The sequence below is a fragment of the Nycticebus coucang genome, chromosome 6 (assembly GCF_027406575.1).
Source record: "Nycticebus coucang isolate mNycCou1 chromosome 6, mNycCou1.pri, whole genome shotgun sequence".
NCBI lineage: Eukaryota > Metazoa > Chordata > Mammalia > Primates > Lorisidae > Nycticebus > Nycticebus coucang.
The window spans coordinates 34,307,184-34,323,569 of NC_069785.1; the positions used below are offsets into that span (position 1 = coordinate 34,307,184).

A 16,386-nucleotide genomic window follows, 5' to 3' on the forward strand; every position below is an offset into this window, starting at 1 on the left:
AGAGAAATGGAGTGGGAAGGGAGGGGAGGGGGGAGGTTTGATATGAGAAGGTAAACGGTGGGACCACACTTATGGAGCATATTGCAAGGGTACAAGTCAAATCTATCAAATGTAGAACAAAAATGTCTTAACACAATAATCAAGTAAATGAGATGAAAGCTATATTAATTAGTTTGATGTAAGCACTCCAAATTGTATTAAAAAATCAACACATTGTACCCCACATATGCATAAATATATTCATGATCTATGTGTATATGACTTCATTAAAAAAAAAAAAGGGCCGACGCCATAGGTGCCTCGTTTTCCCGGAGTCGCCGAGTCCCTGTCCACCTCTCTGCATTATGTCGGGTGGCCTCCTGAAGGCGCTGCGCAGCGACTCCTACGTGGAGCTGAGCCAGTACCGGGACCAGCACTTCCGGGGTGACAATGAAGAACAAGAAAAATTACTGAAGAAAAGCTGTACTTTGTATGTTGGAAATCTTTCCTTTTACACAACTGAAGAACAAATCTATGAACTCTTCAGCAAAAGCGGTGACATAAAGAAAATCATCATGGGTCTGGATAAAATGAAAAAAACAGCATGTGGATTCTGTTTTGTGGAATACTATTCACGAGCAATGCAGAAAATGCCATGAGGTACATAAATGGAACTCGTCTGGATGATCGGATCATTCGCACAGATTGGGATGCCGGCTTTAAGGAGGGCAGGCAGTACGGATGTGGGCGATCTGGGGGCCAGGTACGAGATGAGTATCGGCAAGACTATGATGCTGGAAGAGGCGGCTATGGAAAACTGGCACAAAACCAGTGAGTGGTGAGAGCTCTGAAAAACTCCTTTGGTCTTCAAACCAGCTTAGTTTTACGAAGCTTTGAGCAGTATCTACTGAGCTGGAAGCAAGGACAGAATTCAAAAGAATGCCTTTAATTCTAGTATTAGAATACTGGCCATGTGTCAGGTTACCAGAATGATTTTCTGTGACCAGGTTGAAAACTGTGTTCCTTGGCAACAGATTTGATCTATAATGTTGATTAAAACACTATACTTCTTTTAGGAAGACTGGAGAAATTTAGAAATTTGTTTTACCATGTTTGAGTCTTAAATAGGTTCATGATCTATATTGGGGCCTGGAATTATTGTTTAAGTTTGCATGAGATCAAGTTTAAAAAATGGAATTTTGCTATGTTGTATAGCTTTGCTCTAAATTAGGAATAATTAAGAGCAATAATAATAGAAATAATAATTATTAGAAATAATAATTTCACACTGAATTTGTTTTCTGTGAATTCTGATCTCTAAAGGAAAACTTAGTAGTCACGGAACCTTCCTAAATAGTTGGTGCAAAAGCTAGCCTTAGACAGTCCCAGAGACACCAAGCTTCCATGCTTTACATATCAGGAAAGTAGGTGCAGGGCTTGAAGAGTATTTACTAAATGCATTTTTTCAAAAAATGTAAATATTATGCCTAAAGCTAAAAATAAATAAGTTTGTAATGTGGAGAACCTCAAATATTCTTAAGGTGGGGGGAGGAGACATTATCAATAGGAAATACCAGAGACACAAGTTACAACATTGCCTTGGCATGATGACAGTTGCTATCAGAGCCATCTGATTTATTCTTTTCACTTTCAGTGATCTTGGGAATGGAGTGGGTTTTAAAAAAGAGCTTGAAGACTGAGAGAATGCTTAACAAAACAATCAGAAGCTCCCTGCAGGAGATGTCTATTCTAGCCAATTCTTACACTGAAGTCTGTTTTCTTTCCAAATTGTGCTTACTGAGGTTCAAGCCTTGATAGTGAGCTGATAATCTCTATAGAAAGGGGAGTCTAGAGGATTTATTTTGCATTCACAAGGCAAGAGGTGATTTCTCTCTAATGTTGTGAGCTTATTGCTCATTTAAAAGTGTTAAGTCCAGTATAATTTTCCCTGACGTGGAAAAAAATGTGAGTTTTTTTTTTTTTTTTTCATTTAGCAACAAAGTCTGAAGCACCTCAGTGTGAACACGTTTTGTGTTTGTAGGTTTTCTCACTGAATTCAAACTGGTCATCTGAATTGTTTTAAAGTGCTTAGAAAGAAATTATTTGTAAACATTTAATTTAATGACATATTGTTCATTTTTTAAACTTCTTTTTACACTGTAGTTTCAATGAATGTATTTTATATTCTTTTGTAGTAAATATGACTCAGATTTCTACAGGCCTGAAAACCACAAGCAATGATTCTTCTTTGAATTGTGTCTTCTGTAACAGGTTTCAATAAAGTTGGACCAACTTAAAAAAAAAAAAAAAAAGCTAGATGGAGAGTTGAGCAGAGATTATGGATGGAACATGAGCCCCTGGATAGTTCTAAGAAGTCAGGAATATCTGTGGCATCTGGTGTTTATAACTGGTCCTATGGTAAATACACACACACACACTATATATATATATGTGTGTGGGATTTTTGCAATGTGATTTTTGGTCTTTTGGATATATACATATATATATGTAGGCACACACATATATACACATACCATAATTATGCAAAAATGTGTGCAGTGCATAGCACATTAATATAAACATACTACATATTATATATAAAGATGTAATTCAACATAAAATTATGTATACACTGTAAGGCAATCATAGGCTATCAGAGAAAAGTTGACAGAATAAGGGAACTCATTCCTAACAATCAAGTCTGAGTTAGATTTCCCTTTCATGTGCTCTCAGTGCACATCCTGTTTATTCCTAACATAGCTCTCACTTTGCACCATATTTTGTAATTGTCTGTGTATTTGCCTTTATTTCACCAAATTCCTGTGAATCAGGAAATATACGATCTTAAATTGAAAAATGTTCAGTAATTGAATAAATATTTAAAATAATATTTGTTTTGGTGATTAAAATGGCTATGTCCAAAGTCAACAATAAGCCAATAATCAATACTATATCAGTAACAACTAAAAAATTACTCCTATTGAAGATGTTGGTTTTCCTTTAAGCTCTTTTAATGTTCACATACGTAGGTGTAAGTAATTATAAAAATTGACCATGTCCAAAGTCTATAAAATCAAAAGAACTGCTTTATCACAATAGCAGCTAAGGAAACTTTATCCTAAGGCTGACATTGTTTTCCTTCTGTGTTCCTTTATGCCCCTGAAAACATACAGGGTTATAATCATAAGGGAAGTCAGGAGCACAATATTCAAAATTCTTGGGAATTCTATCCAGTTACTTGTGTAGCTATGTAACTCAATCATTATCCACTCCTCTCTTTTCATAGGATGTTTCAGAGTCAAATGATGAGAAAATTGATTGAATTTTCTGAAAATTCCTATGGTCAAAATCAAATTTAATTCTTATTTTAGATTGTATTTTTTTGATCCAGGAATATTTAAAACTCAGCTTAAGATCTCAGTCTGTGATATTCAAACATGCATTTCCTAATAAATGATTTCCCAAGGGACATGAGCAACTCTGAAAGGGATACAGTATTTATTAAAAATCTACTATGGTTGAAAATTTATTTATTTATTTGAGACAGAGTCTTACTATGTCACCCTTGGTAGAGTGCTGTGGCATCACAACTCAACAGCAACCTCAAACTCTCTGGCTTACGTGATTCTCTTGCCACAGTCTCCCAAGTAGCTGGGACCACAGGTACCCACCACAACTCCCGGCTATTTTTTGGTTGTAGTTGTCATTGTTGTTTGGTGGGCCCGGGCTGGATTCGAATTCACCAGCTCCAGTGTACGTGGCTGGCACCCCAGCTGCTTGAGCTATAGGCGCTGAGCTAAAAATTTACTAATTTAATAATCCAACACATATTATATGTAACACTATATCTTATGTTTTCAATATTTAGTTATAAAACATAAATTTTTCCCATGATAAAATGAACAGCTATAATTGAAATCAGTGGCATGTAATTACTTTTTAAATACAGGGATTAAGCATAATACACATTCACAAGAAAAAGTATATTTTTTGAATGAATAATAGATTAAAATTAGGCTTTATCCTCTCAAGCTTCCAAAAATGAGGCCAAATTTCACAGGATTATTTAATCCAAGATTAGCCTCCATGTACCAAATGTCTCCTGTTGGAATTACTTCACCTTTGCTATGTTGAACTGTGTTTAAAAAATGAAAATTCATTTTTATATCTACGTTTTACACAAAATAAGCTAGCAAGATAAATCTGGTTTAAGAAAAAGAAAGAAAATTGCAGAGTTCATTCCCCCCAAAAGTAGGTGTGGTGTTTAAGATATGTATTTATATGTATAAAATAAAATTGTAGAAAGTACATGCATACAATACATATTGTTGTATATATGAAATAAAAGTACATGTACAATTTTGTTGAAAACAATTGTTTCTCTGTAATATAATGCCTTACAAATTATGTCAATTTAATGTCAGAAGGAAATCTTTAAGCAGAATCATATTAAAAAAATGATTTCCCTGTATGAGGAGGAACACATAGCACTATGCAAAGCTGGGATTCAATGAAAAGTCACCTGTCTGTTCCTCAGTTTCTTCATAGCTGTTTTCATCGCCTCATTTCTCAATGTGTAGATAATGGGGTTCAAGAGTGGAGTAAAAATGGTATAAAACACAGACAGGAGCTTGTCCACAGAGAACCCACTGAAAGGCCACACGTAAATGAAGATGCAAGGTCCAAAGAACAGTGTGACTACCATGATGTGTGCAGAGCAAGTGGAGAGTGCCCTGTTGATGCCGCCAGTGGCACGCTGTCGGACAGTGAGGAGGATGGCAGCGTAGGAGACCAGGAGGAGCAGAAAACAGCTCATGGACAGCAGCCCACTGTCTGAGATCATAAGCACACCCAAGACGTAGGTGTCAACACAGGCAAGTCTGATCACCAGAGGGAGGTCACAGAAGAAGCTGTCCACCTCATTAGGGCCACAGTAAGGTAAATTGACAGTAAAAGCTACTTGACTGATTGAGTGCACAAATCCAATGACCCACGAAAGCAGCACCAGCCCCATGCACATCTGCCGACTCATCACAGTCATGTAATGCAAAGGTTTGCATATGGCCACATATCTGTCATAGGCCATGGTAACCAGCAGCACCATCTCAGCCCCTCCAGTAAAGTGCAAGAAGAAGATCTGAGCCATACATCCTCCAAAGGAAATGAGTTTTCGATCACTAAGAAAATCCCTGATCATCTTGGGTGTGGCAAATGAAGCCAACCACATGTCCAAGAAAGACAAGTTTCCCAACAGAAAGTACATAGGGGAAGAGTGTAAGTGGGAGTCAGAAGCTACAGTGACCACAATGAGCAGGTTACCCAGCATAATGGCCATGTAGATCCCAGAGAAAAATACAAAGAAAATATTTTGGAGATGCTGTGAAGTGCAGAGACCGTGCAACACAAATTCTGACACCAAGGAATAATTCTGCAGGATCATTGTGTCAGGTTTCAGATTTTGCTTTGAATCTATCTAAAGAAAAGAAAAGTCTGTCATTTGTGACAACGTGGATTAACTTGGAGGACATTGTATCAAGTGAAATAAGCCGGGCGAATCAAAGCATTGCTCACTTTTATGTGTAATCTAAAAAAGTCACATTTACAGAATAGAGAATAAAATAGTAGTTATCAGAGGCTGGAGAATGGGGGCACTAGGCAGAAGTTGGTCAAAGGACAAAGTTTCAGTTAGAGAGGAGGAATACATGGAGAGGTCTATTATACAGTACGGTGATTATAGCTGAAAGTAATGCACTGTAATCCTGAAAATTGCTAACAGAATAGATTTTAAGTGTTCTCACAACAAAAAAATGGTAAGTATGTGTGGTAATGCAGGTTAAGTAGCTTGATTTAGCCATTCCACAATGTGTGCATATCAAAACTTCACGTACTACACCATAAATGTGTATGTTTTTATTTGTCAATTAGAAAGAAAGAGAAAGGGGGGAGAGAGGGAGAGAGAACTAGAAGTAAGGAAAAAGAAATGGAAAGGAAGGAGGTGCCTGTCAACTGCCGGGCACATGAAAGTGATCAACCAAGTGTTATCTCAGTATAATTTTTAACTTGCAAGAGATAATCTGAAATTTGTTTATTTAATTATTTATTTAATTTATTTATTTTGGGTCCATAACCTCTCAGGAAGAGAGACTTGATCTGGCATATATAGTTGTCTATGTTTTACATGGTGACATTGTTTTGTTTTATTTCAATTTTTTGGTTGATCTTCAAAAATAATTAATTACCCATCGAGCAATGATATCAACACAAATGGGGAGAACATGATACCACGCAAAAAACCTTCAAATTCTCAATCCTCCTGATTTGGGGTTCACATTCTGCACTTGATTGAATCCACATTTTGGCATGAACAAAAGCCTTAGAAGGAAAGGGAAAAAATGTTCCCACAACTCTCATCTACGCTGAAATCTTCCAGAATGTCTGACTGACTGTGCCTGAAGAAGCACTGAGGTCTGGAAAAGACAAACATACGGGATGGTGCAGGCTTGTTATAATTGTCTATGAGAGGTTACAGACCCAAAGATGAAAGATTATTCTGAGGCACAAGACAAAAGGAAAACAGAGGGCTTGTGTATGTGGTCAATGTGGCTTTTATTCCACCTGAATGCAGGTGGAGTGAAATCAGAAAAAGAATTCCACACGTGGGTTATGGCAGATGGGGATTTATAGGGCTAGGAGGGCAGCAATTAGAGGCATTGCTATTTCCTGGGTGGGACATGAGTCTGACCCTGCCTGGGCGGGTCATTCCCACCTGGGCAGGGCAGGTCTGATTCTGTCACTTCCTCCTTCTCTCCCTCTCGGGCACCCAAACAAACACCAATCAAAATCTAGCAAAGGCGTGCTGGTGGGTGCCTCTGTGTATCTAAGCACCTATTCACATATCTCTCTCCTGAAGTCAAGAGAAGAAAGAAATTTTGTTCCCTGAGGACAAAATTCATAAAAGAAATATTATTTTAAGCTAAAAAAAAGCATGTTATGAATATAAAGGAGGGTGACATATAAATAAATACAGATAGCTCCCAAATCATTTACCCAAGTTATGTATGTTGTTGAGTAACTTTTTTTAAAGTCTCCTTATTGTGTTATATGTGAGTCACAGAATGGCATTTCTCATATTCTCAGAAAATGGCCTTTGAGAAAAATTTGATCTCAAATAATAGCACAGTTACATAAAGTTTTAACTTAGACCCCTCTCCCTTGGACACTGTGTGGGAGCTGGGGCCAGAGGGGTGGGGGGAAGTTTAATCTACAGTGTTAATAGCCATCATCAGAGAGGACAGCCTGTAATTGTAGGCCTTTCCTTTCATTGACACTCTGGACAAGACATGATCAGCAGATTTACAGATAACACAAACCTAAAAGGATTCACTTACAGAATTTTTTATTAAATAAGCTAGAAATATGGGTCGTAATCAGCCTGTTAAAAAGAGAGGAGGGGAGAGAGAAAGAGAGAGGAGAATAGGCTGATACTTATCAGGCTAATAGAGATGGGGAATAGAATATTATTAATACATTTCCTTATAATTGTTTTGCTTTTCATAATAAGAATATATTTTTTACTTTTATGATGTAAGAGTAAGCGAAAGTTTTTTTTCTCAAAAAAGAAGAAAAAACTTCTTATATAAATTGTTGTAGTGCTTTTGATTAAGTGAACCAGAAGAAAGATCTGGTTCAGGATATTTGTACCTTATTCTCTAGTTAAACTTCAGCTTAAGAGATTGTTTCCTAATGATCAATAGTGCTGGGATTTCTCCCACGTTAAACCTGCTTAGAATCTTTTTTAAAAAACCACTTCATTAGAGTATAATATACATACCATAAGTTCACCCATTTGAAGTGTTTATTCAAGGATTTTTAGTTATTTTCCAAGTTATATAACATGATCATCTCCATAATTCTTGCTTGGGAATTGTGACAACCTCAGATCCTTCCAGGACGTCCTTGGCAGTAGTCAAGCTGTCTCCTTCCTTACTCAAGTGTCACGTACACACTTCTTTATTCAGACTGCTTCTCTAGAACATTAGCAAATTTTCATCTCACTTAATCCGGTATACAACCCAATCAGTATAAAGCAAAATAAATCAACTAACACAGGTTTTACTGTGTTAACTAACACAGCCCCACAAATTTTTACTATTGCTCTTATCATTGTTTTTCGTTATGTTTGAGATTAAGAAGCCAGTGATCAAATTCATTTATAGATTTATTATTCATGATCTGACTACTTCTGAGAGAGTTTTAGGTTGACTTATAATGAAGGAAATATTGTTTTGAACATCTCAACAAAAACCAGAGCATAAAATCTATGCAATAATATTTGGGAGTATTCACACAATTATACACGAGTGACTGATAAATTCAGCATGTTATTAAAAGAATGTAGCTCTGAGCTTCCAGATGAAGTAGCATAGGATGGATGGGTCCCATGGTTAGTTTTTCTTGAGAAGTAGTTTGGAGCCTCACTCTTTTCACTAAGAGGAAAATACTGCAGAAACCTTTTTATGACAGACATAGTGCAGAATTCTTCATGAGCAATTTCACAAAAGATGCATAACTGTCTCTTGTATGAGCTTTAATGTTGTCCCCTAATAAAGTTGAGGAATATAACATGAAAGAATAGTTCAAGTCAGTGGTGTGTAGTATTGTTTAGACAATTAGGTGCTGCCCATCTTCAGACTGATTTTAAATCTGCAGCTTAAAGTCCTGGTGGTCACAATGGACACAATCGCAAATCAAGAACTCCCAGCCAGATTAGTTAGATCGTCCCAGCCCACAGAGTATAGCTAGTAGAGTTGTGTTTTCTTGGTATTTTTGTCCTCTTTGTGCCCTGAAAAAATTCACATGTAAATGTTAAAAATTTGTATTTAATTTAGTGTTTTGGAAAGATTAAGTGGATGGAAGTTGAAATAATCAAATGGAAAACTCAGGAAACAAATATAAGAAAACTGTTACCTTGCTTTTGAATCAAAGATGGTCTAAAATTAAACATTGCTGATGGTTTCACAACCCTGTAAATATACTACAAACCACTGAATTGTACACTTAAGATGAGACATATATAACTTACATACTAAGTTTATAGTATGTAAGTTATACTTTAATAACGTCCTTTGACAATGGATATTAAGATAAATGTAATAAAATAAATTCAAATAGAGTTTTTTTACGTTATTAAAATGGTTTACTTTAAAATCAAAATTTTCTTTTTCTTTTTTTTTCTTTTATTAAGTCCTATATACATAGATCATGAACACGTTCATGCCTGTGTGGGATTCCATGTGTTGATTCTTTGTACAAATCAGAGTGCTTACATCCAACCAATCAACATAGCTTTCACCTCATTCATTAGTGTTAAGACATTTGTGTTCTATTAGAGATGAAGAGAAAACCACTCACTGTATTTTATTTCATTCCTCCCAAATCAGAAACTATTAGTATTTTGCTCATATGTAAAAGTTGTTTTTGTGAAGTCAGTGGATGTATTTCTAATAAAGTACTAGACTATCCAAGTCAAAAAAAAAAAAAAAGACATTTGTGTTCTATACTTGATAGGTTTGACTTGTTCAAATAGAGTTCTTATTTCAGAGGACTCTTTATAAATTGCAGAGGCTTTAAAAAATGATTAAATTAATGTAAATTTGAAATAAGAAAAAAATGAGATGGAATGTATACAATCTAATATTATTATTAAAATATAAATGCAGCTAGCAATGAGAAAATTTAATTTAACTGACTAGTTATTAGTAATGTACTTCAATGATTTATTGAACAAATCATATAATAAATTAGTCTCTATTGGATTTATATGTTACACATGTTCATATATATTTCAAAGGCTCTTTACTAACCTGGAGTTAAGATGCTCAGTGCTGACACTGCAAATCTCCCAATTTGTATTTCACATCTACTATACTTAAATGGAACTTAAAAAACACACACATATTTCTATTCCAGATAAGACATAATCACTTATTTCTCCTGTCTCTTAAAAATAAATCAAGAAAAGCATCATTTTAAGAAGCTAGAGAACTTCAGATTTGAGCCTTCCTTGGACTTAGGATCTAAATAAATATCTATATCCTGTCTCCCATCAATTAAGAATCCCTAATGATGGGCCATTCATGGCCAGCTACCATAATGGAGGCTGGGGAATAAATCATCAAAGGGTGTACATTTGTGGTATTAAATCATGCTCATTTCTCTAGGTGACAAAAGAAGGAAATTCTAAAGATATTCCAGATTATATAAATATAGCTATAATTATTGTAATATTCAAGCAGAATAATATATACCCTAATCTAGTTAATAGAGTATAAAATGTGTTTTTCCTTTAACTAAATTAACAACTAAATTAACATACTAAAAATATACTGAAGATGTGGCGGCCCTGCATATTATTTTACGTAACTTTGAGCATAGCGCTTTGGAGAAGACTTATTCCTGCCAGAAGCATAAAATTTATGTGTCAAAATACTTGCCTTCTCTGGATTTTTATGGTCACGGATGATGAAATCTCCTGGTGCCTCAGGTTACTTTGTGTATCATTTATAAGTGATAGCCTACTTACTTCTGAAAATCATGCAGGTAATGTAGGATTCTTCTGCTAATGGGTCAATTCTGCGGACCAATATCCCTGAACATTCTGATCAGTGGCCATCACACTTGCAACTACTCACTTCCATATGAGATGTATGAGCATAACCAAATTTATGAGGAATTTCACCGCCACAATAGTATCAGAATGTAGTCAAAACTCTCAAGTTCTATAATTGCGTTTCACTTAAAATGAGTCACAAGATCATTCTAAGTTCTGTTACTCTGTTTAAAACGCATAGGTAGGGCGGTGCCTGTGGCTCAGTGGGTAGGGCACTGGCCACATATACCAAGGGTGGCGGGTTCAAACTCAGCCCCAGCCAAACTGCAACAAAAAAAATAGCTGGGCTTTGTGGCAGGTCCCCGTAGACCCAGCTACTTAGGAGGCTGAGGCAAGAGAATCACCTAAGCCCAGGAGTTGGAGGTTGCTGGGAGCTGTGTGACACAATGGCACGATAGAGTGAGACTCTGTCTCTACCAAAAAAAAGAGATAAAACACATAGGTAATAATTACTAAACAAAGATTATAAAAGCAGGCTATCAGCTTCAGAAGAATTTATTTTTAAGATTTAATCATTATATGTGCAGATACGTTATGTAAGATAAAGAATTATAAAGAAGGTTTTGACAACCAGGTGAAGTGAATACTTAATTTGGAGGAAGGGAAAGAATTACTAAATGTGATAGTTAACCTTATTTTACAACTCAGAAGGTGTTTTGATGACATTAACATTTATCTATTTATTTTAATTTCAAATTAATATGAGGACACAAATTTTTAGGTTACATTGTTCTCACTTTCAAGGTAAAGTTCAAGTTATTGTTGAGTCCTTCACCCAAGGGGCTGAGCACACTCACATTGTGCACATTAGGTGAGATCCCACCAATTGCCCCCCTCTTCCCGTCCATCTTCCTCCTCTCCTCTCCCCCTTGCTAGACTATATTTGTGTTTTACCATTTGTGGGGGCATATAATTTTTTATATATTGGTTTCATAATAATATTGAGTACATTGGATATATATTTTTTTCTATTCTTGAGATACTTGACTAAGAATATGTTTCAGCTTCATCCGGGTAAAAATAAAAGATGTAAACTCTCCATCTTTTCTTATAGCTGAATACTCCATAGTATACATATACCACAATTTCTTAATCCATTCATGGGTTGATGGGTATTTGGATTGCTTCCACAACTTGGCAATTATGAACTGGGCTGCAATAAACATTCTGGTGCAAATGTCTTTGTGGTAAAATGATTTTTGTTCTTCTGGGTAGATACCTACTAATGAAATTGTGAGATCAAATGGAAGGTCAACTTTTAGTTCTTTGAGAATTCATGATTCTTTCCATAAAGATTGTATTAGTTTTCAATCCCACCAGCAGGATAGAGGTGTTCCCTTTTCTCCATATCCATGCCAGCATCTGCGGTGTTGGTACTTTGTGATGTGGGCTAATCTTACTGGAGTTAGGTGATATCTCAAAGTGGTTTTGATTTGCATTTCTCTGATGATTAAAGATGATGAGCATTTTTTTGTATGTTTGTTGGCCATTTGTCTATCATCATCAGAGAAGTTTCTGTTCAGGTCTCTTGCCCACTTATAAATGGGGTTGTTTGCTCTCTTCCTTGTTGATTAATTTGAGTTCTCTGTAGATTCTAGTTATCAAGCCTTTGTCAGATTCATAACATGCAAAACTCTTCTATTCTGAAGGCTGTTTATTTGCTTTGGGACATTAACATTTAAAATGGTGAAACTTTAGTAGTGGACTGCTTTCTGTCATATGGGGGGGCCTCATCTAATCAGTTGAAGGCCTGAATAGAACAAAAGGATCATCCTTCCTAATGAAAAGGGAATTCATACATCATCTGTACCATCAGCTCTCCTGGGTCTCCGGCCTGCAGACCAATACTGCAGATATTAGACTTGACAGTCTACCTAATCCATAATTATATGAACCAATTCCTTGTAATACATTTCCCCCATCTCTCTCTCTCTCTATGTGCATATATATGTATAGATGAATGTATATATAATTATTTATATTTACATATACATAAATATATGATATCTATATCAATACATGATACATAGCAACATATATTGCTATTATTATATATAGTAAGTATATGTGAATATAATTGTGTGTATATATATATACACACACATACACGTACACTGTTAGCTCTGTTTCTCTGGAAAACTCTATTATACAATATAAAGCCAATAATAAAAGAATTCAGAAAGCAAAAGGATAATATATAAGTGTTTTTAAAAATGTTTGTATCTGGCTGGGCACAGTGGATCACACCTATATCCTAGCTCTCTAGGAGACTAAGGCAGGAGACACTTGAACTCAGGATTGGAGACCAGCCTAAGAAAGAGTGAGAACACATTTTTAGTAAAAATAGAAAAATCAGCCAGGTGTCATGGTGGATGCTTATAGTCCCAGCTACTCAGGAGGCTGAAGCAGGAGGGTCACTTGAGCCCAGCAGTTTGAGGTTGCTGTGAGCCAGGCTGATGCCACAGTGCTCTGGCCTAGGCAACAGAGTGAAATTCTGTCTAGAAAAAGAAATCTTTATATCTGGGAAAATGCCAAAATAAAACTAAAATCCAACTACAAATTGATAACTGTATTTCTAATCTTGTGCATTCAGAATCACTGTGTAGTGTTGTGCAGATTTGCTTGAGGCCTGGGCCTCAAGGCCTGTGAGTACTGACAACCAGCCTGTGCCCCATCTAATAAACTATTAATCTTGAGGCTTGGATCTGCATATGGAAGTACTTTTTCTAATCCACACAAAATTCCAGTGTGGCTATTGCAGTCTTGATGACAAAGGACTGATATCTTTAATATAGAAAAAGTGTTTATAAACCAGTATGTGAAGAAAACATGAAGAGAAAAATGAGCAAATAGTATACGCATGTTATTTTTAAAATGTGAAAAAAATAAGAGGCCAATAAACATTAAAAAATTTATCTCAGTAAATATTAAACTCCAAATTAACAAGATATAACTTTATTCACATACCATATTTAGAATAAATACATCATACTTTTGTTCGGGTATGATGGAAGTAGATAATTTAATAATAAAAGTAGCATGCACATTTGAATCATACCTAACATCTAATTAATGTAAACATATGTCAGCACTATGCCAAGCTGACTCTCTCAATGAATATTTAGAAAAGTCTAATGAGATAGACACAACCATTTCCACTTTGCAGAGGAGGATACTGAGGCTTACAGTGCTTAGGTACACAAATTGTTAGTGGCATAGTCAAAGTTCTAAAGAGGGCATTTGGACTCCAGAATCTACAGTCTTAAATCACAGAATGCTGCTACCATCACTGTTAATTAGAGTATGCTGGTACAACTTTTTGATAGGCACTTTGGAAATATAAAGCAGGCTCATTAAAAAATGCCTGTAGATCATGACCTAGTTATGTCTATGGTAAAATATATCTTTAATACATTAGAGATTATTAGCAATTTAAATGTGCTACAATGGTTAAAATCAAGCAAAGTATATATGTGTGATAGCAGATTATAACACATGAAAGGTACTGTCTTCAACAAACAACTTAATATTTGAAGAAGGGTTCATAGTGTTTTGTTAAGGACAAAAAAAGAAAAAGGACCAGACTCTTCTCCATGGCCTACTCTTATGTTATAAACTGTTTCTGGATTTGAGGGAAGAAGTTATTTACAAATTTGTCCAGAATTTTGAGTAGTACATTTAGAGGCAACACAGTGCCTATTAAAAGAGGTGTGAAGAGGTGCATGGATTCTGAAAACAGACTGAGTTTGAATTTCAGTTCTATTACTTGCTGTGGAAACTTGGGTAAGTTGTAAATCATTCTCTCATATGCAAAATGGAGTTTAAAACAATTTAAGGTCACAAAAGGTGCCCGTAGTACAGTGGTTACGGTGCCAGCCACATACACCAAAGGTGGTGGGTTTGAAACCAGCCTGGGCCAGCTAAACAACAAACAACTGCAACAAAAAATAGCCAGGTATTGTGGCAGGTGCCTGTGGTCCCAGCTGCTTGGGAGGCTGAGACAAAAGAATCACTTAAGCTCAAGGCTTTGAGGTCGCTGTGAGCTGTGACGCCACAGCACTCTACTGAGGGTAACATAGTGAGACTCTGTCTCAAAAAAAAAAAATATATATATATATATAAAATAAAATAAATACTATATCTTGGATGCAGTCTGAAGAATTGTTTTTGACCACCCTTTCTTCAGTAGCCTCAATAATTCCTATTTTTCTCTAGACATTATTCACCTGTCTGACCATCTATGCTCAATGTAAAATCTTTTGGGAGAAAAACTCCAAGTAAGGGTCACATTCTTGAAAATTAAAATTACAATAGGCATTATACATTTTTAGTTCCTGCTGAAATTTGGAAGGATCATCCTTACTTTTAAAGAAGTTAAAGACTTAGAATTTTTAATTTATGGTTAAGCCATAGATTTAAAACCATAATCAATGATTTTGATGTCCAAATCATTTCCTGTTACTATCTGACTTTCCTTTTTCAGAAGAGTTTAATTCTTAATGGCGATTTAATGGATAATGTCCACTGAAATTCTGAATTTAACTGATGCAACTGATGGAGGGAAATCTTACAAAATAATGTTAAAATTTGTCTTTGAAAGGCTATTTTTGTCACTTCTGAGAGAGTTGTTGTCTAGACTGCCTCTCTGGAAGATACAGGATTTAGGTCTGTTTATCGTTTGCTTATTGGGAGATTGGAAAGACTCCAGTTGGTTCTAGTAAATTTTCTTTTCTTTTCTTTTGTGTGTGTGTGTGTGTGTGTGTACCAAGGAAGAGAAACACAGGGACCCTGTAATCACTAGGTGGCGCCTAAACTCCTTCTTAACCGCTTGTTTTAGATACGGCAGAATGTAACTTCCAGCTGCAGTTTTACTTTCTTAACTAAAGATTTATGCTCACCTATTGGAAATGTTGACAATACCTTCTCCAAAGTTATTGAATACTTTCATATGAAATAATCCAAGTTCAAATTGAAGTTTTTATTTTTCCAAATACATTACATATTTTTGTAAACATAACTCTAAAATGTATCATATTATATAAAAAATTAAAATCAGGAATTATCCATGATGGAGGTGGACTGTCTCAGAACTTTTCTGACACATATCTTATTTTTACTTTTCAGGAAAAAATTAGAAAAAAAATTAAATCCTAGATATATCATAAGCTAAAATGTGAAATAAGATACTAAAAAAGTACAGGAAAAAACAAAGCTTATTACAGTCAAGACATCATATAGTAAGCCAAGAAAAGCAACTAAAATATCAATTATTTAGATAGTTTAGTATGGTGGCTAATCGCAAATATATATACATACTCACACACACATATGTAGTAGGTTTTCTATATTCCAGAAATAATAAGAAAAGAAAAATAAAAATTATCTCATCAAAAGTAAAATAAATTAATCATAAATTTTATAATTTTCTGCATATAATGAAAAACATTATAAAACATTACTGAGTGGCATAAAAGAAAACCCAAATAAGTTCAAAATTAAACCTATTTCTAGGACAGGAAAGTCCACTATGGTCAATATCATATTTCTCTCTAAAACAATGTTTTTATTAATACAATTATAATTACTCAAGGTTCATGTTATCTGACAAAGTTGTTCTAGTTAATAAAAAATAACCAAGTCAAACCAAGATAAGGAAGAATAGTAATAAGTGTACTTGAACTAAAATGTAACATAGATTTACGTTAATTAAAACATCTCACTATTGAACAAATATCAGA

At 35.2% G+C, this 16,386-nt stretch overlaps 1 protein-coding gene and 1 pseudogene across 1 annotated transcript; one reads left to right on the forward strand and one right to left on the reverse strand.

Moving 5' to 3' along the window:
* Positions 1 to 290: 290 nt before the first annotated feature.
* LOC128588171 (nuclear cap-binding protein subunit 2-like) lies at positions 291 to 837 on the forward strand (annotated as a pseudogene).
* A 3,532-nt stretch (positions 838 to 4,369) lies between these two features.
* On the reverse strand, positions 4,370 to 10,011 carry LOC128588167 (olfactory receptor 4K14). The gene is made up of 2 exons (XM_053594821.1): positions 9,843 to 10,011; positions 4,370 to 5,448 (listed from the first exon to the last, which is right to left on the reverse strand). Exon 2 carries the CDS (start codon positions 5,417 to 5,419, stop codon positions 4,487 to 4,489), a length of 933 nt encoding a protein of 310 aa, XP_053450796.1. The 5' UTR covers positions 5,420 to 5,448; positions 9,843 to 10,011; the 3' UTR covers positions 4,370 to 4,486.
* Between the last annotated feature and the right edge of the window lie 6,375 nt (positions 10,012 to 16,386).